This window comes from Balaenoptera physalus, assembly GCF_965194825.1.
Source record: "Balaenoptera physalus genome assembly, chromosome: 20".
Lineage (NCBI taxonomy): Eukaryota > Metazoa > Chordata > Mammalia > Artiodactyla > Balaenopteridae > Balaenoptera > Balaenoptera physalus.
The window spans coordinates 59849653-59874515 of record NC_138901.1 but is presented as its reverse complement, the minus strand read 5'-3'; the positions used below and the strand labels follow the sequence as shown (position 1 = coordinate 59874515).

The 24863-nt window shown below is 47.7% G+C and overlaps 1 protein-coding gene across 1 annotated transcript in view; it reads right to left on the bottom strand.

Annotated features, from left to right (window-relative positions):
- DNAH9 (dynein axonemal heavy chain 9) overlaps positions 1-24863 on the bottom strand; it is a 310542-nt gene that overhangs the window by 1383 nt on the left and 284296 nt on the right. Inside the window, exons 62-67 of the mRNA XM_082440696.1 lie at positions 22717-22944; positions 18202-18393; positions 16843-17034; positions 14820-14990; positions 10307-10489; positions 2959-3348 (exon numbers count right to left, since the gene is read on the bottom strand). Coding sequence (XP_082296822.1) covers positions 2959-3348; positions 10307-10489; positions 14820-14990; positions 16843-17034; positions 18202-18393; positions 22717-22944 — 1356 coding nt within the window. The remainder of the gene's footprint in view (positions 1-2958; positions 3349-10306; positions 10490-14819; positions 14991-16842; positions 17035-18201; positions 18394-22716; positions 22945-24863) is intronic.

The following is a 24863-nucleotide window of genomic DNA, read 5'->3' as shown; positions in this document are numbered from 1 at the left end:
CTTATGCTGTGGACAGAATTTGTTTTAATTCCCATGAAATGTATTTAACGGGAAGGATGTGCCTCTTCAGTTCTGGTAGAGGCTGACATGAGGCATAGTAAGTAACAGAACTAAGTTAAACACTGAGGACCCCTTGTCCCCCCACAACTGAGTGTTTATGGTAGGGAGTGGCAGCAGGGGTAGAACCTTTCTTTTTCCATATACCATAAAACCAACTCTTTTAAAATGTACAATTCACTGGTTTTTAGTATATTTATAAACTTGTACAGTCATCACCACTATCTAAATTCCAGATCCCGGAAAGAAACTCTATAACCATTAGCAGTCACCATTAGTAGTGGGGTGTTAATGTCGTCGGTTATTATGATTGAATTGTCTGTTTCTCCCTTCAATTCTGACAGTTTTCGTCTCCTTTATTTTGGGGTCTCTTTTGTTAGAGGCACATATATTTGTCATTGTTATATCTTCTTGATGGATGGACCTTTTATCATTGTAAAATGCCTTTTTTTGGTCTCTACAATTCCTCTCTCTTCTGTCTTTTCTCTAATAACAATTTTTAAGTCTATTTTGTCTATTAGTATAGTCCCCCAACTCTCTTTGGTTACTGTTTTCATGGCATGTCTTTTCCATCTGTTTACTTTCAACCTATTTGTGTCTTTAAATCTAAAGTGTGTCTCTTATACACAGCATGTAGTTGGATCAGGTTTTTAAAAATGTAATCCATTCTGCCAATCTCTGCCTTTTAATTGTAGTGTTTAATCCATTTGCATTTAATGCTTGCTCTTTTTTCAGTCATTTTTCTTCAACAAACCCTGCTCGGATTGCCAAAAGCCTTTGGTTAATTTCCGGAGTTCTGACAAGTTTAATTCTGGTATATATTTATATATATATATATATATATATGTATGTATGAAATTATTACATATGATCTTGATATATACCTTATTATACTATCTTATATATATGATATATATTATATCTTATTATATATATCTTTATATATGTGTGTGTGTATATATATATATATATATATATATATATATATTTTTTTTTTTTTTGGCCAATGTTCTTGTTTTATGGAGGAGAGGAATTTTGGACATCCTGACCCTTCCCTTTTTGCTGAATGCTTTCTGGGATACAGACTTTGAGAACAAGAGTTCTTGGTGAGCGGGCGTCATTTTTGTGTTTGTTTTTATTATTTGGAAACAAGGTAATGAAAAAGTGGGAGGTAGTTGATTGGAATCAACATCGTTTTTCCCACAGTGCCAGTGCTCTTCCTTCTGAGCTTCTTCCCTACTTATCTTTTTTGCACTTCTCTCATTTTGGCGTCTTTAGTATCCTAGCTCGGGCTACCCTACACCTAATACAGTCCACATGTGATCTCCACTGACAGACTTGTGCAAATGTTCAGGTGGAGAGAGAGAAGTAGGCTTCCTTCTCAACGTTCAGGCTGCTTGAATACTGTCCCACTTTACCGTCCTTTCTGTCCGCTCTTGATTGGTTTCCTAGGGCTGCCGTAACAAAATTACCACAAAGACAGTGGCTCAAAACAACAGAAACAACGTATTCTTTCACAGTCCCGAAGGCCAGAAGTCTTAAAGTGTAGGCAGGGTTGGTTCCTTCTGGAGGCTCTGAGGCAGAACCCGTCCCATGCCTTTCCCCTGGTGTCTGGTGGTTGCTGCAACCCGTGGCCTCCCTCGGCCTGTAGATGCACCCCTCCAGTCTCTGCTTCCGTCTTCACAGAGCATTCTCCTCTTATGAAGACACCGATCATTGGATTTAGCGCCTACTCTATTCTAGTGTGACCTCATCTTAACTAATTACATTTGTAAAGACCCCTTTCCAGATAAGGTCACATTTTGAGGTTCTGGGTGGACATGAATTTTGAGGGGACACTCTTCAACTTAGTACAGCTCTCTATGCATATTGATGTGGACTTGTAGGATCTTCTAGACCTTCTAATAGTTTTCCCACATTCCTTTGTATTGACTGCTAGGAATAGTTTAGTGCAAATATTGCCAAATGGGATATTTGACTAAGTAGTCCTTCCAGATCATGTGTATAACAAATGTAAACTTGTCCTAGAGTTATCCATCCTTGTTCATGTCATTTATCCCAGGCACCTGTGCTTGTTTGCTGGTTTCCTATCGGAGACAAAACATCTTTTCTGATCTTATGCTGACTCAAATTTGTATTAGCCTGCAGTGAGGAATCCATTCAAAGTGTCACTTTAAATGATATCACTGGCACCCCTTTGCTAACATGTAGCAGTGTAAAAAGTAGGAGGGATTCCTGCCCTCCGAGAGCTCATGAATGAGGAAAGTGGACCAGGGAGGTGAAATGATACCCCCAGGTCACACAACAAGTTTTGAGCACTCCCTATGTACCAGGCACTGTTCTAAGTGTCTTGCATATTAATTCATTTAATCATCACAGCAACTCTGTTTTCCCATTTAACAGTTGAGTAGGGGCTTTCCTGGTGGTCCAGTGGTTAAGACTCTTTGCTCCCAATGCAGGGGGCCTGGGTTCGATCCCTGGTCAGGGAACTAGATCCCACATGCCACAACTAAGAGCCTGCATGCCGCAACTAAAGATCCTGCGTGCCACAACAAAGATCGCACACGCAGCAACAAAGATCCCGCGTGCCGCAACTAAGACCCAGCACAGCTAAATAAATAAATTAAATAAATAAATATTAAAAAAAAAAACAGTTGAGTAAACTGAGATTTTTCACAGAGTTAGTAAGCAGTAGTGCTGGGATTCAGATCCAGCCAGTCTGTTGCTTTTAACCTCTCTACTCACTCTGCGCTCTTTATGTCATCCTTGGCTACATAGAAATGATTTGACAGCCTCAAGGGATGCTAAAAGGGCATTCCTTTTAGCAATTGTACTTTACAGGGGGCAATGTGTATGTAATCAGCCCACAGGGGATGCCCTTTGGCTCATCCCAGGATTTACCTGTGCATCCCAGCGAGCGCCTTCCATGAAGAGGCCATGGATGTAGGCCCCTTCCCGAGGGGGGCTCCTGAATTCCTCTCTGTTCTTCTTTGTCACGTCACATTGCAAGGCCATCTGGTCCAGGGGCCACTCATTCTTGCGGGCCGTGGACTGCATGATGGCGGTCAGGAAGGACTGTGGGTTGAAGAAGCCCGTCAACCACACAGTGGAGGGCATCATAAAGTCGCCTGTCCAGGCCTCCAACTCCTTGATTCGGTTGAGCAGGTCCAAAAACCAGGCTGCCAGGCCTGCAATGGAAGGGTAGGCGCGCCTGGCCCAGGGCTCCGGCACTGTGTCTAGGTATAGAGCGTTCTGTAAGTTCTCCATGTCGCTGGTCATGGTCAGCTCCCCCTGAAGACAAAGGGTGAGAGGGGAAAGAGTGAGGGGCAGCAAGTCCCTGGAAACAGCTGGCCTTGGGGATCTTTGCGAAGACAGGAGATGACTGCCAGGGTGGGTGACACAATGACAGTCCCTGTCTAGTACTTGCTCTGCAAGGCTTGTCTCATAGAGACTGGTCCTCTCCCAACTCCTGTGGTGTCAGAGTCTACACGTATCTACTGACATTAGTTTAGGTCCCCTGCAGACCTCAAGCCACCTGTGGGTTCCATGCGGATTCCACCCTCCCCTAAAGCTTGGGCTCCTCCGTTCTCCTCCAGCGAAGGAGGAATCCTCTTCCAATCGCTAGATGAAATCTGTAAAGGAAGATGTACATTGAAAACCATCTTTAAATTAAACTTTGTAACCTGAGTCATGCCAAGGATCTACAATTTCTTGAAGGTGTCGTCTCTACTGCAGTGGTTTCTGCACAGGGGTTAGGGTACCCAGTAAGGCTTGCCGTGTCTGATCTGATGACCAGCAGTCCTATGAAGCTATTTAAGCACAAGTGAGTTAAAATTATAAAATTATCAGTCACATTAGCTACACTTCATGCCATCAGCAGGCACGGTGCCCTTAGCACAGATATGGGACATTCTCCTCGTTCCAGAGGGTTCTATCGGACAACACTGCTCTAAACAGAAAGGCCTAGTTTTCTGTTTGGTAACTAAACTGTAGTGTATGTGTTTTTGCCAGGGTTGTGTTAAAAATTCTGTATGTTGCAGTTTTAATAAAACATGTTTATGGGCATACAATAGCACACTCTGGCTAAACTGCAGATAAGAAGATATGTAGACAAATCAAGACTCATTACAAAAAAATAAAGTCCAATAGACTTAAAAGGAAAAAGATATAGACTGTAGTTATTTTTCCTTCTAAAATAAAAATTTTAAGTTTTCAATGGCCAGTTAACTCACATAATTATAAAGTGCTTTTATAAATAATACACCAAATAAATATGCTTCCCCACAGAATTGTTTTGGGTTGTTTTGAGTCGGGGTGTGTCTGTGGAAGTTTTTTGCACCTGTGAATGTTGTCGGCCATGCAAGTTGGTGGGGAGGTAAGGTCCCCCACCCTGGAATCATCCCACAACTGACCTAACAGGACTGGGTCAGCAGTACTGGAAAAAGCAGGATGAAAATGTCCCGGTCCTTTGGCACATCTCTGAGGGCCGTGGCAGACCGACAAATAGAGATGAACTCACGTGGAGCCCCGGCCTCTGCCAGCCGCAGTTGTTTGCTGGTACAGAGAAGTCCTTTGTTGCCTGGTTATCGCCCCCGGCTAATTCAATCATTTACTCCGTGTGACCATGCCTCACACAGAGATGTGCCACTTCTGAAAACGGTGAGGTCCTATAAACCTCTATTTCTCTGAAATTCATTGCAAGAAGAAATCATGTGCTTAAATTAAAATATGTGCAGTATTAGGGCAGTGAAGCTCTCCTGTAAGACACTGAAACGGTGGATCCATGCCATTACACATTTGTCCAGATCCATAGAACGTACACCACCAAGAGTGAACCCTACTGTGCACTGTAGGCGACTTTGGTGATTGTGAGGAGTCGGGGTAGATTTATCAGTTGTAACAGATGGGCCACTCTGGCGGGGGATGTTGATGATGGGGAGGCTGGGTGTGGTCGGGGGAGGGGGATATGGGAACTCCGCCTTCCGCTCAATTTTGCTGTGAACCTACAACTGCTCTAAAAATAAAATCTGATAATAAAAAAAATGTATATGCAACACTTAACACTCTTCAGAAATCTAAAATCATTTTGACAGCAGGGAAGCATAAAATGCGTAACTTGGCTTTCTTAAAAATTTCTCACATCTGCTTAGAAGTTATTCTGACAATGATTTTGCATTTACTAATTGAACGTATGAGTGATGGAGCCTTAAAGAACGTGCTGTCTCTTAGGTTCTGCCCATTTGAGAGTGAAGCAGGAACGATTTAGGAAAAGAAGAAGTCATTCACCTTGTGGTTAGGGTGCTGAACTCAGATCTGCCCATGACCTTGAGTGGACATAGAAATGACTCACTTTCAGAGGAGGGGCTGAGAAGAAACCAGAGAGAACCCCACTCCAAATCCACTCAGTGTAACGTGGGTCCCTTTCTTAGGAAAAGAGGAATAAACCTACAGACTCTGGGACAGCGTTTCCCACAAGGTGTGTTCAGAGAAAATTCGTTTCCTCAGGTGCTGCCAGATTGATGGAGGCGGGGTGGGCAGACGGGAAGTTTCTGGGCCAGACTGTGGGTAAGTAGGCCTTTTGTAAAGACTCCAGCTACCCGCGAGAGAAACCTGCTTCCACCTGCTCAAGCCTGACCTCCTCAAACTCCCCCTGCCTGGATCCCGTGGAACACGGATTAATGTCTGCACTTATTTGCTCATAGGTCAAGAGTCGACAAAAAGAAAACTCACAAAGAGAACACTAAATCCTTAAGAAGATGACGTAGTTCAGGGTCCTGCGTGACTGGCTTGTTCCACGTTCACATTGTAGGGAAAGCAGGGAGAACTAAAGACTGGGGGGCGCTTTATGGTGGGTATGAGGGCTACCTGGATGTGGCCTTAACCACTTTTTTTGTCCCTAAAAATAAATGCTTTCAAAGTCTTTCTTAGGTAGCATATAAGATAAAAACCTGATTTGCCCTCTAAGCCTTCATTGCTTTAAGTCAGTGTGCTTGTTAAAAGCGCGGATTCAAAGGCTCCATTCCAAACCTAAGGACTCCAGCCTCTGGATGGCCAGGAATGTCTATCTGTAAAGGGCATCTCTGGAGGGTCAGAAGTGGCTGGTGCTCTGGCCTCGCAGGCACGTGGCCAGCGTCCATCACGTGGGGTCAGCAACGCCCACATACGCCCTTCTCCAGGGGCTGCAGGCTGCACGCTGTCCTGAGGGTCAGCCCCTGTCTGCTTTTCCTTCCCTCTGAAGGTGGTCTTTGCAACCAGCTTTCATATGAATGAAACCCTGGGAGGTAAAGAGGTGGGGAGGGAAGTGGGAATTATGTGGGTTCCACCCTTCCCAGTCTGGTGTCCAGACTGCGGGTGACAGCAGCCGGTCCATCTGTGCACTCTAGCAGGCATGTGGGCCAGGGCAGCTGCCTGCGGGGTGGTGACCGTAAGTCACTAAAGGGCCAAAGCAAAACCTGAACTATGAAGTCAACACACAACGGATGAGAGTAAAGAGCCAGAGCGGTTCCCCAAGTCAGCGAGCTGGGCTTTGAGACTGAACATCTCTCACATGTTTAGAAAAACAGAATTTGTCAATTAGGAGGGGCAATCAGTCACTGAAGCGTAGGGGGAAAATGTCTGATGCCATTAAATATCTGAATCATAGAAAATAGTTCCCAGCCCCAGATTCTGGGCTGGCCATGACTCCATCTAAGAGCACTGCCCAAATGAAATATAATGCAAGTTGTGGATGGGTAATTTTACATTTAAAATTCACAAAATTACATGTGTGTAATTTTACATTTTCTAGGAGCCACATTAAAAAAATAAAAAGAAACATGAATTTAATTTTCATATGTTATTTAACTTAATAGATTTAAATTGTCAAATATTTCAATATTTAATCAATATAACAATTATTAATAGGATATTTCCCCCTTTTTGTCCTATATCTTTGAAATATGGCATTTAATTTAAACTTACAACACATTTCAGTTTGGACTAGCCACGTTTCAAGTGCTAACCTGTCATTAGTGGCTACCATACTGGACAGTGCATAAGAATCCAGCTTCTCCTGTAGTTTTCCTACACAGGTAGAGAATTTTCTGGGCAGGCTGCCATCAGTCAATGGTGCTTTGAAAGTTATACCTAGTTGTAAAGGATTGTAAAGGAATAAACTGGCATTTGGGAGTTTTGTACATCAGGCTTTTGTGCATTTGGTTAGTGGGAGTCAGTACCTCTGACCAATCAGCTCTGGGATGCTCACAGGACCTGGTTCTTCACTGTGTAAGGCTGAGAGCCAGATGTCTGACTCTCCTAAATTCTTCTCTGTGGGGACACGGTTGTGGCTGGTGGACCTCTCCCAGGTGGCCACTTCTGTGTGCTGTGGGCTCCCACAGTCCTCAGGGGTTAGAGAGCTGGGCCTCTCAGTTCAGCCAGTACTTTTGGGTAGCATTATGGTTTCCCATCCAGCCAACTATGAATAAAAATCTCTTAATCAAAAATGCTAAGGATATTGACTTAAGGACTTAAAAAGTTAGACATTTTCTAATTTGGTGCCCAGTCTGGGCAGAGCATTTGGGTTTGCCTGTTTGATGTGCTGGGGAGTGTGAGTTGCCCCATGTCTCCCTGTGCTCCACCTAAAACAGTCCTAGAACTTCAAAGTGACAGTTAAAGAGAAAGAAAGGACTGGAAGGAAAACCTCGCTCAGAATTTCCTCTCCTCCCATTATGCCTCCCCCTCCGTGTTCCACTGGGAGCTGGGATGTGAGTTCCTCACCGCTCCAGGTACCAGCCGCTCTCCAGTGGGGCCCTCACGTCTCCCGCACATGCCAGGCTGTCCTGTGACCCCCTGCTGTTCCAGTTGCTCCCTTCGGCCATTTCCTCTCTGACTCCCATTTCTTGCAGCTCAGCTTAACCTCTTCCCCAGACTTGGAAACTTTTCCTTCTCTGAACTCTGCCGCTGTCCCCTTGCACCTTCACTGTTCCATGAAGACATCTGTCCATCTTTTCTTCTACCTACTTGCCTTAATGCTATTCACAAACTTGTCTCGCCACAAGAACTACCCAGCTGCTGGCTAAAAATACAGGTTTCCAGACCCCAGCTCCAGAGGCTGGTGGGACTGGAGGGTGGAGATCGGAACACATATTGGGATGAAGCCCCCAGGGAGTCTGATGACCAGGCCAGTTTGGGGCCTTGTCCTAATGAGACTGGGTTTTCATGACAGCGTTTTTAAGCGGAGATTGCTCTGTCTGTCCCCCCCGCTCACAGGGGACCAGGAGAAAAAGGCAACATACCGTTGTCCTGACTGCTTCTGGGTCAATGTTGTCACCACCAGTCACCTTTAGAAGTTCACCATATCACTCTTACTCACCTGAGGGCACCCTCTGCTCCAGCCAAACCACGTTAACTCTTAGAACAGGCTTAGGGTTCCCCACCTTGGGACTTCTAGAAGATTCTTCATATTGCCACATGTCATAATCCTACCCTTCCTCCAAAGCCCCCTGGATGCCACTTCTCCGCTGGGGCCATCCCTGATTCCACATACTTATTTCTTCCTTTCTTCTCGCACCTCTCTCTGTGTGGCACTGAATCAATCCTGCCTGGTACTGTAATCCATCTGTATGCTCGTTTTCCCACCAGACTGTCCGTCTGGAGAGGAAGGCTCCCCTGTCAGTCTCCGCTGTCTCTCCAAGGGCAGAGCACTGAGGCTGGCCATCCACCAGCCCTGCTCGAGCTAGACTGGAAGAAAAGAGCAACTCCCTCCCCACCCCTTCATCCTCGCCCAGGCACGCACTGGGATCCATGACACCAAACCACAGCGAAGGCTCTTGAAAGAAAAATGAGTGAATGAATTGGAAGTCGGATGGGTAAATAGACTGCACCAAATTGCACAGATTCACTAAGCTAAGACTGCAACAAACAAGCTCAAGATAATTACTAATATATACGTGCGTACCTAGGGAACCGAGCCACATAAAATGACTGGCAAGGTCCTTATTTACATTTGAGATTGTTCTATGGAATTTTGTATTTCCTTTGATTACAAGCCGGTGCATAATTTGGTAACATTGCCAAACAGCATCAGTCTTCGACATCCCTTCCCGTCTATCCTTTCTCCTTACTTCCTTCTATCCATATTGGGGCAGAATGGGAATTAACAGACTAAAAAAAACTCACCCAGATTTCACAGTCTACTTCATAGTTTCTATGTGACCACATGTGAAGACGCTCATGGCTGTGTGTCCTCTGCACCCGTGACAGTGGTCACACGACTCCAAGAGTCAGACACAAGGGCGGCAGCACATCACAGGCCTGCACGTCCAGGGCTGGGCTGAGCTTTCACCACTGCCTACAAAACTGGGTTCTCACTTTCCCTCTGTCTGGGGTTACAATTATTTTAATAAATGTGCCAGTGTAAACTGACAACAGTTACTTTCCTCAGTTCCTCAAAGGCAGCAGGACCTCCCACTCACCTGTCATCCAGGTGAACAGTTATAGCGCTTTTCTGTTAGGCTTTGTGCCGGGCACCTGATGGAATTATCTTATGGTGAATAAAGTAGATCTGTTTACATAATTGGTGGTATAAATAATAGACTCTTTCATTGCTCATGAGAAACGTCAGAGCTTGTGCAGTATCTTGGGCCTTTCAGATAACCATGAGGTTGTAAAAGATTAAAGTTCTTTCCTTTCCTCTGACGGGGTAGTAATAATAGTGCCATCAGCTTACACTTCTGGGTACTTGCCACGTGCTGGGCATTGTTCTAAACATTCTATGCGAACCTATTTATTGAATCCTTCCCAAAGCCCTATGAAGTAGGACCACTATCCCTGTTTTACAGGTGAAGAAACTGAGACGCAGTGAGACTTAAGTCACTCTCAGGCCACACAGCGAGGAGGCAGCAGAGCTGGAAGGCGGTCCAGGGCTGTCTAGAACCTGTGCTCTGATGCAGCACACACTTCTACACCCCATGAAAGCACCACCACCCATGTCAGCAGAAGACACAGGGCATCAAGACTTCTCTTGTGCTCGGCGCTCAGAGCATGGGCTCCCGGGCGGCTTGCCAGTCACAGCTCATTCTGCCCTCCCAGCTTCCAGCTTCAGAGCCTGCCTTACTCTCCCTGCAGCCTGGCCAGACTCTGGTTTCTAGGAGTGGCACCTTCTCAGGCAGTGAGGCTGCTGTGACCACTGCTCTCCAGCTCCCCTGGCGCTCCTCCCACAAGGGGCTCCCGTTGGCAGCGCCCTCCCTCCCCCGCCGCCAGCCTCGCCCACCTTTAATCCGAGGTCTAGCTCTCGCAGGGAGCGCTGAATCTCCCGGGTGAGGACGTTCATCCGTTCGCACTCCTGGAGCGCCACGACCATGTAGGGGGTGCGCTCCTCCGCCTTGGCCGTCAGCTCTGGGATGTTAAACTCATCTGTCACCCGCTCCAACAGCTCTTCCAGGACGGCCTTGACCTGCCCCACAACAGGAAACACAGGGTTACGACGGGGTTCCACTTCTCCAGAAGGCCTCCATTCCCCTGCCATGTGGCACTAAAGATGCCAGTCATCCGTGCCCTGGGCATACCCTTGCCCGCTTGCTGAGGTCAACTGGGTCAGGGGCTGAGGACCAACCGCGGCATGGCCTCCCTTATAGGCCGGCCAGCTCTCTGTGACTTCTGTGACCAGCTTAAAAGGATGGACACAGAGGCCTTTCTGAGAATTGGGAGTTGAAAAACCCGGAGACTGACCCCGTTAGCTGTGGGCATCGAGCTAGAAGGGCACAGGACAGACTTGGGCCTAGGGTGGTCATTTGGAACCATGGGAAGCCACGGCGCTGAGCAGCAGTGACGGAGACATAAACGTTCCTTTCGGAGTTTCCGTGAGGCTGCACTGCAGCTCCTGTCCTTGGGTCCTGGAAGAAGCTTCGCCACAGCTCATGTAAACCTCCTCCCCCACCCCACGAACACTTTTACCACACGGACTGTCAGCTCATTAGACCAGGGGAGCCAGAACAATCAGGGCCTCTCTCCTGGAAAATTGGAATTGAGGCGCCGAGATTCTGGGCTGTCTGCGGGGCAAGCACTGGAGGCTGAGTCTGCCATTTCGAAGCAAATGAGTAAAGCCCAGGAGCTCTGTCAGCAGAGAAGGAAGAACGAGAAAGTGCAGACTCACTGGAACATGTGTCTGGCAGAGGAGCTGGAGGGAGGGAGAGCGGGAGCCAGGGCTCCAGTTCCAGCCCTTCCTGGAGTCAGGAGGGCTGGTGGACGTGTGTGGTGGATGCCGTTTTGGTTCGTTCATCTCATCCCTCTTCTTCCAGTGACGGGTCCCTGTCTCCTTTCGTAAAATTACCTCTTTCCCGCTGTTTTGGGGCACAGTCACCGGGCCCAGCCCTCCCCTGACTCAAGTGGGCCAATCAGATGATCTTTCCCAGGAGCATGAAAATTGAATCTCAAGCCCAGGATTTAGGTGCAGAAAGTGGAGGGAAGTGCGATGGTCCACTCTTCTCTCTCCCTGGGACCCCAGAGCCACTGTGGTTTCTACCCTTTCTTCAGTGTATTCCTTTGATACAGTGAGCTATTTCTTGCCTATTTCAGCAAAACTGGCCTCTGTTCCTTGCAACCAAAGAAACCTGACTGAGTTAATACGGCGTCGTTATGTATCACCCGTGTGAGTTTAAGCAAGTCATTTAGACCTCAATTTTCTCATCTATTAAAAATTTCCAAGAGCAACTTTCTCCACTGCCTCCTCCCCCGCCAACCCCCAGGGCTGGTGAAGAGATCAAACCAAAAGAGGTGATGAATGTGGCAGCATCTGAAAGCTACAAAGGACCCTACACATGTACAGGATTATTAATATTAATTTTGCCTTGTATTGTTAACAGACAGTACATTATCTAGGAAAAGAGCTGATATTAGAAGAAAAGAAAGTAAAAAGTCATTACCGTGTCACAAATGGGTCTCTGGTGCTGTCATAGCAAAAACTGGAATGGAATTTTGACAGTACCTGGAAGCTGCTGCTGAGACAGAAGACAAATGGCTAAAACTACATCATCGTTCTGTCTCTGGAGATGGATTTGAAGAAACAGCCCTGTATCAGCAAGCTGCCATTTGGACATTATTCACAAAGAAATGAAAAGATAGTCTGGAGCTACTGATTCAAAACACATTGAACATGGGGAAACAGAGTTCTCTTCCGTCACTGATCAGGCCTTGGGGGATTTGGAGACCCTGCCTGAGGAGGCAGCAAATCCACAGACATAGAGAGGACACTTCAGATGGGAGCAGTGCATGCCAAGGGATGTGGTCTACTTTACTTCCACAAGCAAACACCTCTGTTTTTTTTTTCCTTTTGGAAAAGTAATAAATGCTTATCATAAAAATCTAAATATTACAGATTCCTCTGATATTAGAAGCAAAATCCTCCCACAATTTTGCCTCTTCCTTCAAAGGGGGAAAAAAAGCACTGTTAATTATTGGTTTATAATTTCTGCAGGTGTCCTTCAATGCATATGACTCTATCTATCCATCATCTATCCGTCATCCATCTATCCATCCATCCATCCCCATATTTATCACGTCTGCCATATCTTCCTTCCTGCCTTGCTGCTTCTCTTCCCTCCATCGCTCTCCCTTCTCTCCCCACCTCCTTCTCTTTCTATCTATCACAAATGGAATCACAATACACACAGATTTTTCAGTTTGCTTTTTTTGTGTTTTGTTTTTGTTTTCTTTTGGCCACACCATGTGGCCTGCGGGATCTTAGTTCCCCAACCAGGGATAGAATCCATGCCCCCAGCAGTGGAAGCTCAGAGTCTTAACCACTGGACCGCCAGGGAAGTTCCTCTGCTTGCTTTTTTCACCGAATAATATATCTTGAACACATTCCCTTGTTAGTACTTACGGATTTACCTTGTTTTTTTAACAGTATATATTATTTCACTGTTTTGGCATTGCATAATTTATTGAGTCATCCCCCTATTGACGGTATTTGGTCTGTTTATCATTCCTTCTACTATAAACAATCCTGCAATAAAGAAATATAACATCTGTGCCCTTTTGAGTGTTTCCACTGGTTGAATTCCTAGGAATAGAATTATGAGTAAAATATATGAACATTTTAAACTTTAGTAGCTATTGTCAAATTGCTCTACAATTTAAACCTCTAGTAACAGAGATGGGAGTACATCTTTTCTTATGTTTTCACCACTGGATATCCTTCACGTTTAAAAAATTTTACCATTTTGTGAAAAATAATATTTCACTTAACTCCATTTAGTTATGAGCGATGTTGAGAATATTTTACTATTTTTCTTGGCCATTTGTATTATTACGTGAATTTCTTTTGTGTCCTTTTCCCCTTTCCCCTCTTCTTCTCTCTCCTTCTTTTTGCTCCATGGGTAATAACTGTATATTAGCGAAATCTGCCCATTTCCTGGTATCTGTGTTGCAATTGGGTTCTCCTAGTTTGGCAAGTGATCGTACTTCATTCATCTCTGACATACACAAACACACAAACACACACACACCGTTTCTTGAAGTGGTTAGAAGGGGATAAGGAAATGACAAGAACTAGAAGCTTCCTTTAATGTTGCCCAAAGAATCCTAAGCCTATTACTCACATAGTCCCAGCCTTTTCATTTTCAAGCTAGGAACATTTTTGATGCTAGGTGGTTTGGATTCTGGGCAACATAAACTTTCTTATCTTCCTTTTGTTCTCAAATTATATCCTATGCATCAAAGACTAAAACAGCAGCTTTCTCAAAGTAGGCTCATATGCATCACAATCGCTGGGCTGCGGATTCCTGGGCCTAAAACCCCAGACCCCAGAATCGGATGCTCCCTAGCTCATTCCGAGGCATATTAAAATTTGAGACTCATTTTAATGACATCACTCCATACCTTTAAACAAACATCCAGCTCCTTTACTATCAGTCAGTTTGTTTTCCTAAAATCAATCCCTGAAGCCTAAAAGTTCATAACTCTACAGGTTTTTTAATCCTTAATCTTCCAAGTTCCCTTGTAACAAGGGAACCTCTAACTAAAGGAACCCTGGTAGTACTCTGGAGGGGAGGTGGGGTGAAGCAGACGCATCTGTCGGAAACTGAACTGCCTTGCCTTAGGAAAGCATCACAGAGAAGGTTCACTTTGAGCCCCTTCCTTTTCTGCCCTCTGCCGCACCCTCACCAGGAACAGAGCTCCCAGGTCGCCTCTGGTCACCCTACACCCACACGGCACCCTCCTCTGCCTTTCCACCCAACAATTCCCCTGCACCTTCCTGAAGTTTCGGGAAGTCCTGTGCTTAGTAGCACGAGCTGTGCGTCAGGAGACTCGGGGACTAACTGTCCTTCCCACAAGGAGACGGCATTTTCATCTTAAAGAGGAGCGTCTAGCTGGCGGAGTGATGGCGGGGTGTCTAGGGACAGCTCCCCACCCATAATTACCTAGTTTGGGAAAGGAACCATGAGGTCCGTTTCGAGGTTCCCAAACCACGATTGTTCAGCTCTGCCCTTTCCTCACTTTAGCAGACAAACGGAATAAAACCTGCCTTTGGGGGGACGAGTGAAGCACTGCCACACCCAGCGGCAGGGACGTCCTACCAGGGACCCCGAGGGCCCGCCTGGCCACGTGACTGCGGCGGGTCCCTCGGAGGCGAAGGGTCGGCGCGGCGAGGCTGGACCAGCCATGCGCCGGGAAGATGCACGCCGTGCAGTCTGCGCTGTGGAGCCCAACACGGCCGGCGGGAGAAAGGGCGACCTCGGCAGTCCTGGGCTCCCCAGAATATCTCGGGCAACCCCTCCATATACCTTTTCTTCCCTTGCGGCCCCTGCTCCATCTCCGGCCTGGCTGTCCCGGGGCTGCAGCTCCAGCACCGTGCGAAAGAGCTTCTCCGAAGTCTGGGTCAGGAAGCCGATCTCCGCGTTCGGGTGGAGGCCGTAGAGATGCGGCGACTCTGGGGGCAGCTCGGCGTCGATGTACTAAAAAGTCAAGGGCAAGCTCACTTGAAAACCAATGAGACGTGTCTCCCATCTCCCACCTGACTAGTCCTCTGCCCGGCAGTCAGTGGGCCAGAGCAGGCCTCAGACGCCGGGGCCCCTCTGGCCCTCCAGGTGGACCCTGCTCCAGGTGGACGCCACTCACCGATGCGGGCCGACCTCAGCATGCTGCCCACCTGTTAGGGCACATCCTTACACCGTCCGTTTGTGTATGCCCGGCTGGTTTTCCAGAACCTCCACATTCATGAGCTCATGCTTTTGGGGGAAGCTTAGCTGACTTTATCCATCTCCAATCTCAGCCCCTCCCACGGCGCCCTGACCTACACCTGTCCCTCCACACACAAGGGGGACCTCTCAGAGTCCCTCAGAGATACTTTTCCTGCCTGGTAATTTTACCCAGCCCTCCCCGCTTCAATTCCTTTTCTCTCCCCTCTGTTTATTTAAATCAGGGATGATAAACCTGAATGCAAACATGGGACCATGTGTGCAAAATAAATGTGTGAATCCTGGTGTAGGATGAAGTGAGCTTTGCTTCTGGCAGAAAGCATTCGAATTAAAAACATTTAAAACAATGTGTCTCCAAACACCACATCTCTGTGGTCAGTTGTGGTGGGTCACAGGCTGCCATCCCTAAAAAATCCTCCCCAGCATGTAAAGCTCACTTCCTTCTCCAAATGTTTCTGAGCACTCTGTGCCAATTCTCTCCATTACAGCGAAAAAATATCCCTCAAGTTTAGCATTGATGATTTCTTGGTGTTAGTAACATCTAGTCTAAGTAAAAGATGGCTCATTCCTTAAAGGCAAATTTGCGTGTTTATTTTTGCGTTTCTTCCAGCACCCAGCACACTCCTGGACTCCTGGTAAGCCCTATAAGCATCTACTGACAGATTAAAGAGAGGTATGGAGAAAGGGGAACTCTACCGAAGTCATCTGGAAATGTGCAAACCATGTTATCATTGCCCATCACCTGCATTTGTTCCACAGTAGGGGACGCTCTTGCACAACTTTCTTGGCTAAGGCCTTCAAAGTGTTTATTTAAAAAATTCTTTTATTTACTTTCAAGAGAATTATTGTTTTTAATTTCTTCTCTAGGCCTAGTTTTTCTGGATCAAATGACTTTTATGACTTACCTTCTTAAATTTTAGGAATTAAAAATTTGTTTAAAGCTTGTAGTTAATGTTCCTATGACCAGTATTTCCCTTAAGTTTGGTATTCAAGAGTTCTTTTAGGAATGTTCAAAAGTCAAGCAATAAAAAAGGTTTTTTTGTTTGAATTCCTTTTTAATACATTTTCATGGTAGGGTAAATAGGCAAAGATGCACACCTTAAAAATAGCTGAAGTAATAGTAAAATGAAAACCCAAAGTGATACTATGAAAAAACTCCATGAGAATGTCTTCTTGGTATGTGTACGTGTGTCTGTGTTCACAGCAACCAACAGAGAATAGGAGGAGTGAGTGATCTGCCCACAAGACCATGTCCCTCTGAAGATATTTAGAACCACTAATATAATCTTTACCAAAAGTTGGCTAAGTTCTTACCTGAATTTTTGCTCCTAATGGTTGTGTCAATATCCTGAATGAAAACAATCAAATAAATGCCCGAGATGTTGTTTGTAGAAAAGAGCACCAAATAGAATTATTGAACTAAACATCAAGAATAAAAAGATCTCTAAAAGTTCAACTTTACCACTAATTTGAGGCTAGAAATCCTACAGCAGCTCTCAAATTGAACAGGCTGAGAGCCACGCTGGATGTGAGCTCGGCTCTTTAAGCTGGCCTTCCCCGGCCCTGCAGGCGCATCTCCAGCCCTTCGGGGAGAGACCCAGGTCCCTACCTGGTGGTAAGCACTGTAGTCCATGTTGCCTGGGAGGGGGAAGCCTGGCGCCAGGGACAGCTCTCCTTCCAGAATTTCTGGTTTGATGAACTCCTCCAGGTAGGTCCTGCAGAGTCTCCTGTCCCACTCATCAGTGATATGGCCTCCGTACATGATCTCACCAAAGAGGTAGCGCAAGTCATCATAGGGGACCTGAGAGACGGGAAGGAAAGGAAGATCTCCACGCAGGCCTTGGGATGGTCTGATGTGTGGACAGAGCGTGAGCCACAAGATGGGGTGGTTCTTGAGATTAGGAACAACGTCTTATTCATCCAAGCTCCCCTGGTGCCCAGCGGGGTCGGGCACATGTGGGAGCTCATTAAACGCTGGAGGAATTACATCAAAGAGTGAGAAGAGGTAAGACGCCAGCACTCTCGCACACAGGCCTTCCCTCTTTCACAGTCATTAACTGTGGCAGTGAAGTCAGTCTCTACCTATGGGTCCTTTAATCACGCCAGTGTCGAACGGAGGAAAGCGAGGACGTGGGTACTTTTCCCATTTCCTGCCATTAATTAGCATATTACTTAATCGTCTCCTTGGAAAGTTCAAAGTGAATGAAATACAGCACACAAGTTCATGGGTGCTAGAGACAGGGATGGAAGCCACCTGGAGAAAGCCTCGTGGCCACGGCAGGTGAAGGGTTGGTGTGCTGCGTGGTGGGCTTCCCAGCACCCTGGAACCGGAGGCAGAGGCACTGCTTCTGGGCTGGCTTCATTGTCCCCCAAAGGATGCTGTGTTTGGTCCATGAACCAGAAAAGCCTTATGGTGTAAACATCCCCTTAACTGGAAGAGTGTGGATTGTTAGTGTGTCTTGTAGGATGGAGACATCAGACAGAGAAGAAAGGAGGCGAGGTGTAGCCAGAGTTTAGCTTCTTTAACTTCTGCAAGACCGTGCTTACGCAAGGAGCTGCGTGCACCACGAGAAGGTCTGCCTTGGTGAGTTAAATTGGGAGTTTGTATCAGGTGAGTGTGGGGTCTCTTCCTGCCGATCACCGCCCCCTGCAACGCTGGGAGCACACAGGGTGGTCTGGGGGACCCTGAGACTGACACCAACGGGGCGGCTCACCCCAGGCGTGAGGCACTAACTGGGTGTCCTGAGCTTTCTTGGCCGGCCCCCCCCAGCCCCCGCCGGGTGGTACTCACTCCTCAGCCTCACACTGGCCCTGGGGTTGCCCCTGTGGTAAACTTGCACTTGCTCACGCCCCTTGGGGAGGGTGTAGACCTGCCCCGGTGAGCACGCCCCTTTCTGGCCGTGCTGATGCCACATCATCCTTCTCAGAGGTGCCCTCGCGAGCCACCCCGCGCCGCTGGAAACGTTACCTTCACGTTGGCCTCCAGGAAGTTGTAGAGCACGTTCACAGAGATGGTGAGGTCCCCAGTGCTGAAGGGGTAGGAGCGATTCCACCCCTGGGGCCCAAACTTTCTTCTTTCTGCCACCACGGCGTGAAAGTAACAAAGCGCAAAGAGGATGCTCTTAAACTCTGTCTCCCGGGAACACAGCTCCAGGGTGTCCTGAAAGGAAATGTTGCTCGGGGTTAGGATGGCAGGGCTGCTGTGTTCCCGTGAGGGTTTGAGCTCCAGCAGGACTGTGGGTTGCTTTGTGGACAGGCATGGAATCGGGTTTGAGGGGACCTTGCAGAGGGGCTGGGTTTTAGTTTAGAATCAGAGCTAAGGTTTAGATTCAGCTTGTTACGGGGTTTGGTTTACAGTTCAAGTTCACACACATGCCTGTGCTAATGAGGTTCCCAAGCACAGCTAACGGAAGAAGGGGTGGCGGCCAGGGGAGCATCGTGTTTGTCCTGTTAATGGCACTCTGCGCTGGGAGGTGGGAGGGGACTCCCACAGCATCATCTCTCATTTCCCTCCTTCCTGCCACGTTTTTCTTGCCCATCACGGAATCTTAGTAGGTGTAATTACTGCCTGTGTGACTGAAGAATCCACGGCTCATCTGCTGGGGGAGCTGCGGGAAGCGGGGCGGGGGTGGGAGTCAGAGCCACAAGAGGCTGAGGGGTGCCGTGCCCTGCCCTTCACATCCGAATGTCTCCTCTGAAGCAGAGCAGGGGTGATCGGACGTGTAGCTGCAGAAGCAAGACCTCCTAGGGGTCCCGACTGCAAAGCATAAGGCGGGGGAGACGGCGCGGCTCATGCAGAGAGGATGAAAGACAGGACAGATGGAAAAAAAGGGGAGCAAGAGAGAGTCCAGAGGAAGCCAGTGGAATTGCGCTCAGACTTTAAGGGGGATGGTGATGATGGTGGGGAGGGGAAAACCTGCATTTTGAAGGGCCCTTAGGACAAGAGCCCCGGATTCTTTGGAATTAAGCATGTCCTCTGAGTGAGCTCCTCTCTGTTCAGGAAGGAGCGAGATGTTGCAGGTAGAGCCCACGAGAGGCACTGTGAAAGCTCACACAAACCGGACTGAGTTCAGCCTTGGCATTCCTTCTAAGAAGTGGCCCTTAGACTTTGCTTACATGGGGAGGAGACGCAGAGGAGGCAAGAGAGATTAAGCTTCTGGTAGGTCTGATTTTTTCCATGGAGAACCCGTGACACAGTCTCCCTGTCTTCTGGATATGTGGGGGTCACTCTGGTGCCTTGGTTGGGTACCATTTTGCCTTGAAGGTACGGATGTGAAAGGTCAGAGGTGGGACAGAGGACAAAGTCGCTGCCTCGTGCAAGCAAGAACGTAATAGCTGCTTGTTGGGCAGCGCTGCTCTCTGCAGACATGTAGGGCGTTTCCTGTGTTACCTCTGACACGTGGAAAATCGAGTCCTGCTGAAAAATGCCTTTAAGCAGACAGACAAGAAGCCACACTTGCTGAAGCTGGTTGACAGTGTATACTCACATGAAGGTCAGAGTGAAATAATCACCCCCAAATGGCACAGGGGTCAGCGAAGCAGTGATAAAAAGAGCTCAGTTCTGCAATTTGTCCCATAAATGGTTAAACTAGGGCTCTGAAGGCACAGAGTGAATCACAGGGCGTATAAACCAGGCCACTGTTCCAGGGCACTTGTAAATGCAGAAGGAAACAATTAAAACTCTTGTGAACAACGAATCCACTCATAAATCTATCCCTTGTCCTCAGAATGAGTTACTGAAGAGGGCTATAAGTGGCCCAAACACCAACAGTTGAGGAAGGGACGTTCCAGGAAAAGCCAGCGTCTCTTGGGATATAGTTCCCAGTTGCTTGATAACCAAGACTGTCAGGCTAGACTAGGCTTGCAGGGGGTTAAGCCCAAGGACGAGGGCCCATGGGGAGGCTGAGAAGATGAAGCCGGGTGTAGCTGTAGATGATAATAATCCCCCCGAGGCATAGTTTTATAATATTAATTATTAGAAGCTATACCATGTGAAGCAGCTGTTGCTCCCTTCCCTGGCTCTGTCCAGGACCCTCAAGGCAGGAGAGCTGGGGACTCCCTACCACTGTACCCTTCAGGAGAGCAGGCTAACTGCACCCTAATGTCTTCCTCCCTCCCCAACTTAAAAAAAAAATATGGTAAAATATACATATCATAAAAGTTACCATCTTAACCTTCTTAAGTCTGCAATTCTGAATTCTGAATTCTGCAATTCAGTGGCATTACTTGCATTCACGTTGTTGTGCTACTCAATGCTTTTTTTTTTTTTTTTTCCTTTTTTCTGGTGAGTAGCAGTTGAAAAGATTCTTCCACTGAATTGTATTGAGACATGATTCACATGACACACGTTTCATCTAGTTAAGGTATACACTTCCATGGTTTTAGCATATTCACAGGGTTGTGTGATCATCACCACAGTCTAGTTTTAGACTATTTAATCACCCTGAAAATAAACCACATACACATTCATTGTCACTCTCCATTCTCCCACGTTCCCAGCCCCGGGCAATCCGTAATCTGCTTTCTGTCTCTACAGATCTGCCTATTCTGGACATTTCAGGTAAATAGGGTCACACAATATGAGAACTTTTGTGTCTGGCTGCTTTCATTTAGCATAATGTTTTCAAGGTTTACCCATGTTATAGCATGTATCAGTGCTTTGTTTTTATTGCCAGATACCGTTCCAGTGTATGGATTCACCATCTTTTGTTTATCCACCCATCAGTTGAGCTATGGTCCCGATGCCTTTTCAGGGCAAAAATGTCTTTGCTTGGAACCAGCTACAACCTCCTGTAAAGAAGTCTGTAGATTTCAAAGTTAAGAATGTCTATTTCCCCTATATGGAATATAAAATCTAGAAAACTGAGAAGTTTTGACCTCTGGTACAGAGTACCTAGAAGTCAAGACCTATTTAGGAAATAATAAAAAAGGAGAAAAGAAAATGCCCCCGGACAAAAAAGCACCTTGCCTTCTGCACATGTTGCAATGGGAAGGTATTCTGTAGGAAAAATGGCAAGGTAAAATATCCGGGGTCTCCTGGTAATGTTCCCCTGTTCTCTACTCCAGATTATGTGGGAGTTTTGGAGCTGGGTTGGAAAGGTCAGTGGAAGAGGAGGGGCTGGATAAGTTTCGCTTCTCAGATCCCGGGGAAGCTTCCCTGCAAGTTGGCCTTTGCTCTGCTGCTACGAGGGTATCAAACAGTCAGTGAAATCTCCTGAGACTCGGCTGACACATGGTCTTCATCTCATTTTACCTTCAATCCCAAAGGGCTGCTGCCCCTGGTGCTTTTCGTTGGGCTCGCTAGAATGGCTGTCCTGCTGGACGGCCTGTTTCAGCCTACCTAGATGACCTATCTGGGGCTTGTGGTGAGCTTGAGCATGGGTTCCGTGAAGCTAGAGACCCGCTGGTGTTATGACAGGATGACGTCGGGGAGGACCCATCCTGGAACCCTGCCCTTGGACTCCACCGAGGCCAGAGTGGCAGATGGACGTTAGGTGGGCCCTGTGGCCCCCATCCTCCTGGTGTTCACACCTTTGCACACTCCCTTTCCCAGAAGGGTGGAACTCCCCAAAGAAGAAGCGACCAGAAAGGATGCCTTCCTGAGAAGATGCAAGAGGCCTGAGCTGCAGACTTGGCAAGTGCTCCTTTATATACAGGTATATAAAGCGGTACTTTATATACCCATGGGCCTGGCCTTGGCTTTAAATAAATACTCCACTACACGAGTCTTGGAGTTCCCAGTAACAGAGATTCCAGTCATGTAGTAGCCTGCGTTTGAACCCCATGCCTGGATAGTCCAAGTCTCACTGTAGCACAGTGTTCTCCAAGTTGACTGTTGGATAGTATCCCCTGGAGGGCTCGTTAGAGCCCAGAGGCCTGGGCCCCACCCCAGAGTGTCTGATTCACTTGGTCTAGGGTGGAGCCTGAGAATTTGCATCCCTACCAAGTGCCCAGGTGATGCTGCTGCCGCTGGTCTGGAGGCCACGCTTTGTGAGTCTAACACACGGTTACATTCCAGTCCAGATCCCCACCACCTGCTGCCTGGATTATCTGAACCCTTGACACTCGAGATGCATGCAGACGTCATCTGAACAAGAGCGTCAGCCCCATGCTTGAAGACGGTGTGTTTAGCTAATAAGTGTGTGACCAGTGCACCGTATCAATTAGATGTACAGCACTCTGTCCTTCTCCATCTTGGAGCATTCAGTTAGCCTGTAGATGTGCAGAAAGCTCCCCTACACCTCTTGCCAAAGAAACACCCTAAGCTTGGCTCCCCCAGGTGTATCTGGGAATGGAGAGCTGCACTCGGTGGGCACTGGCTGGAGGTCACCTGCAGAGGGGACACATTTCGCCCACGCCGGGCACTGCTCCACAGTCCAGTCGGTCCCCCACCCCACCCCAGCTGTGTGCTACTCTCCCACCCAGGGAATCTGCTCTTTGTGAGGCGGGGCACTCTTCTCCCCTCCCTCCCAGGGCCCCCTACCTGAGTGAAGTTGTCCAGGGCCTTGTGCAGGTTGGCGTGCATGCCCGTGGGAGGCTCGTTGGTGATCTTAACGGAGTTCTCCAGGATGCCCTGGGGGATGACGTGGCCCTCAGTGGAGGGCGTGGGCTCCGCACTGATGAAGACCCTGAACTCTGGGTGGCTCTTCTCACTGTGCTCCTCCAGCTTCTTCTCCAGGGTACGGAGCCACTTGGCCACCAGGTGGATGTTCTAGGGGGAAGGAAGGACTCCTTGATTACAGGCATCTGCTTAAACAATTATCAGGAAGGCAGCTTGAGGAGGGACCTGGCCTTACTTTCAAATAAATCACATCCCAGCATGAGTCTTAGGGTTCCCAGTAATGGGGACCCCTTGTATCCTGCAATTCAATCCCTTCCCTCGGTGTCCTAAGTCTCTCTAGCACAAGGATCTCAAACTTGACCAGGCATCGGGATCCCCTGGAGGGCTTGTTGAAACAAAGATTCTCGGGCCTCATCCCAGAGTGGTTGATGCAGGTGGTCCAGGGTGGGGCCTGAGGGCTTGCATTTCTAACAAGTTCTTGGGTGATGCCGCAGCTGCTGCTGGTCTGGGGGCCACACTTCAAGGGTCTAATGTGTGGTTACACTCCAAATCCAGATCCCCATATCTGACACCTGGATTTTTCTGAGCCTTTGATCAAAAGTGGGGCCCATGGATCAGCAATGTTGGCCTCACCTGGAAGCCAGTCAGAAATGCAGACTCAGACCTACTGAATTAGTGCATTTTAATAAGATCCTCCAGTGATTTGTATGCATGTTAAGACTTGAAAAGCACTGATTTAAACTCCTTCTAGCTAGCTTTCCTTCCTCCCCTGCCCCTCTCGAAACCATTCTGCTAATTGTTGCCAAACTTATCTTCCTAAAACACACTGAGACACTGCCGCTCCCAGACAGGGAAAGCTCCTACTACAAGCCCAAGCTCCTCTGTCTGGTCTTTGAGCCCTTCTCCTCCCCCCACAAAATCCCTTTCTGTCTGTCTGTCTGTGTAAAACGACATTTATTTCTTAGCACTACCTTGCAGCATGCACTTTTCACTCTAGCAAGGATAGTCACTTTGCTTCATTGCAATATGTTTCATTATGACGGATAGATAAAAGCTCCTTGATACATATTTGAGGAAGCCTGCTTGCAGAGCCTTAAATACACAGATCGGCACAGAGCACAGTGCTTGGGCCACAGCAATCTGGTCTCTGAGTGCTACTTTCTCTTCCATGAAAAGAGAAATAACAATAATATTTTCTATACTTATTTCCCAGGGTTGCTGCAAATAACCAAAGGTAATGGATTTGAAAGGGCTTTGTATACTGTGAAATGCTATGCAAGAGTTAGTAGCGACTGCTGAAATGAAACTTTGTTAAATGAAAGAAGTCAGTTGTCATCACTCTGTGGGAGCGGAGAGTTTGCTGGCTGCCTGGAGAGCCAGGGCGCGATGAGACAGGCAGCACCACCGGCCCACAGTGAGACACTCTGCCACTGCTTCAGGAATCCCAGCTTCTGAGTTTCATCCTGGAGGTCTCTCAGAAACCACATCAGGGCAGCCGGTAAGTACCGGGGGAGGAAACGCTCTCTGCTCACTGTCTGGGGGGCTGGGTTCCTGAAGGTGCTAGTGCCCAGAAGGGGGTCTCTTTGGCAAATGAGCCTGAGACAGCTGGGGAGGTCACACCCTCCCAGCACCGAGCTGATCCAGTGGGAGGAAGCAGGAACCCCACTGTCATTCTCTTTCCTCCTTAGATTCCCACTGTTTCTGGAAAAGCGTCCCAGGGAATAGCAGATCCCTCTGCTGCTAGACTCCAAATAAATAATGGGATAATTAAGGATGAAAACCCAACAGCACGAAGTGTACAGTGAGTCATCAGGAGACAGAGGAAGTTCTCGGTAATCAAAGCCAGACGGGAGGGGAGGGACTGGCTTTTCCATGTGTCCTTCCTTCCCTGATTTCTTCATTGATTCTTTTATCCCACAGGCTTTGGTTGAGTGTCTACTGTGTTCACAGTAGTGTGCTGGGTGCCAAAGGTAAATAAGGAATGTCTCTTTCCCCAAGAAAATGCAGTGAAGGACACAGCCATAGCGTAAGTGGTTTCCACGTAGCCACGGGTGCCCTCCCAGAGGTGG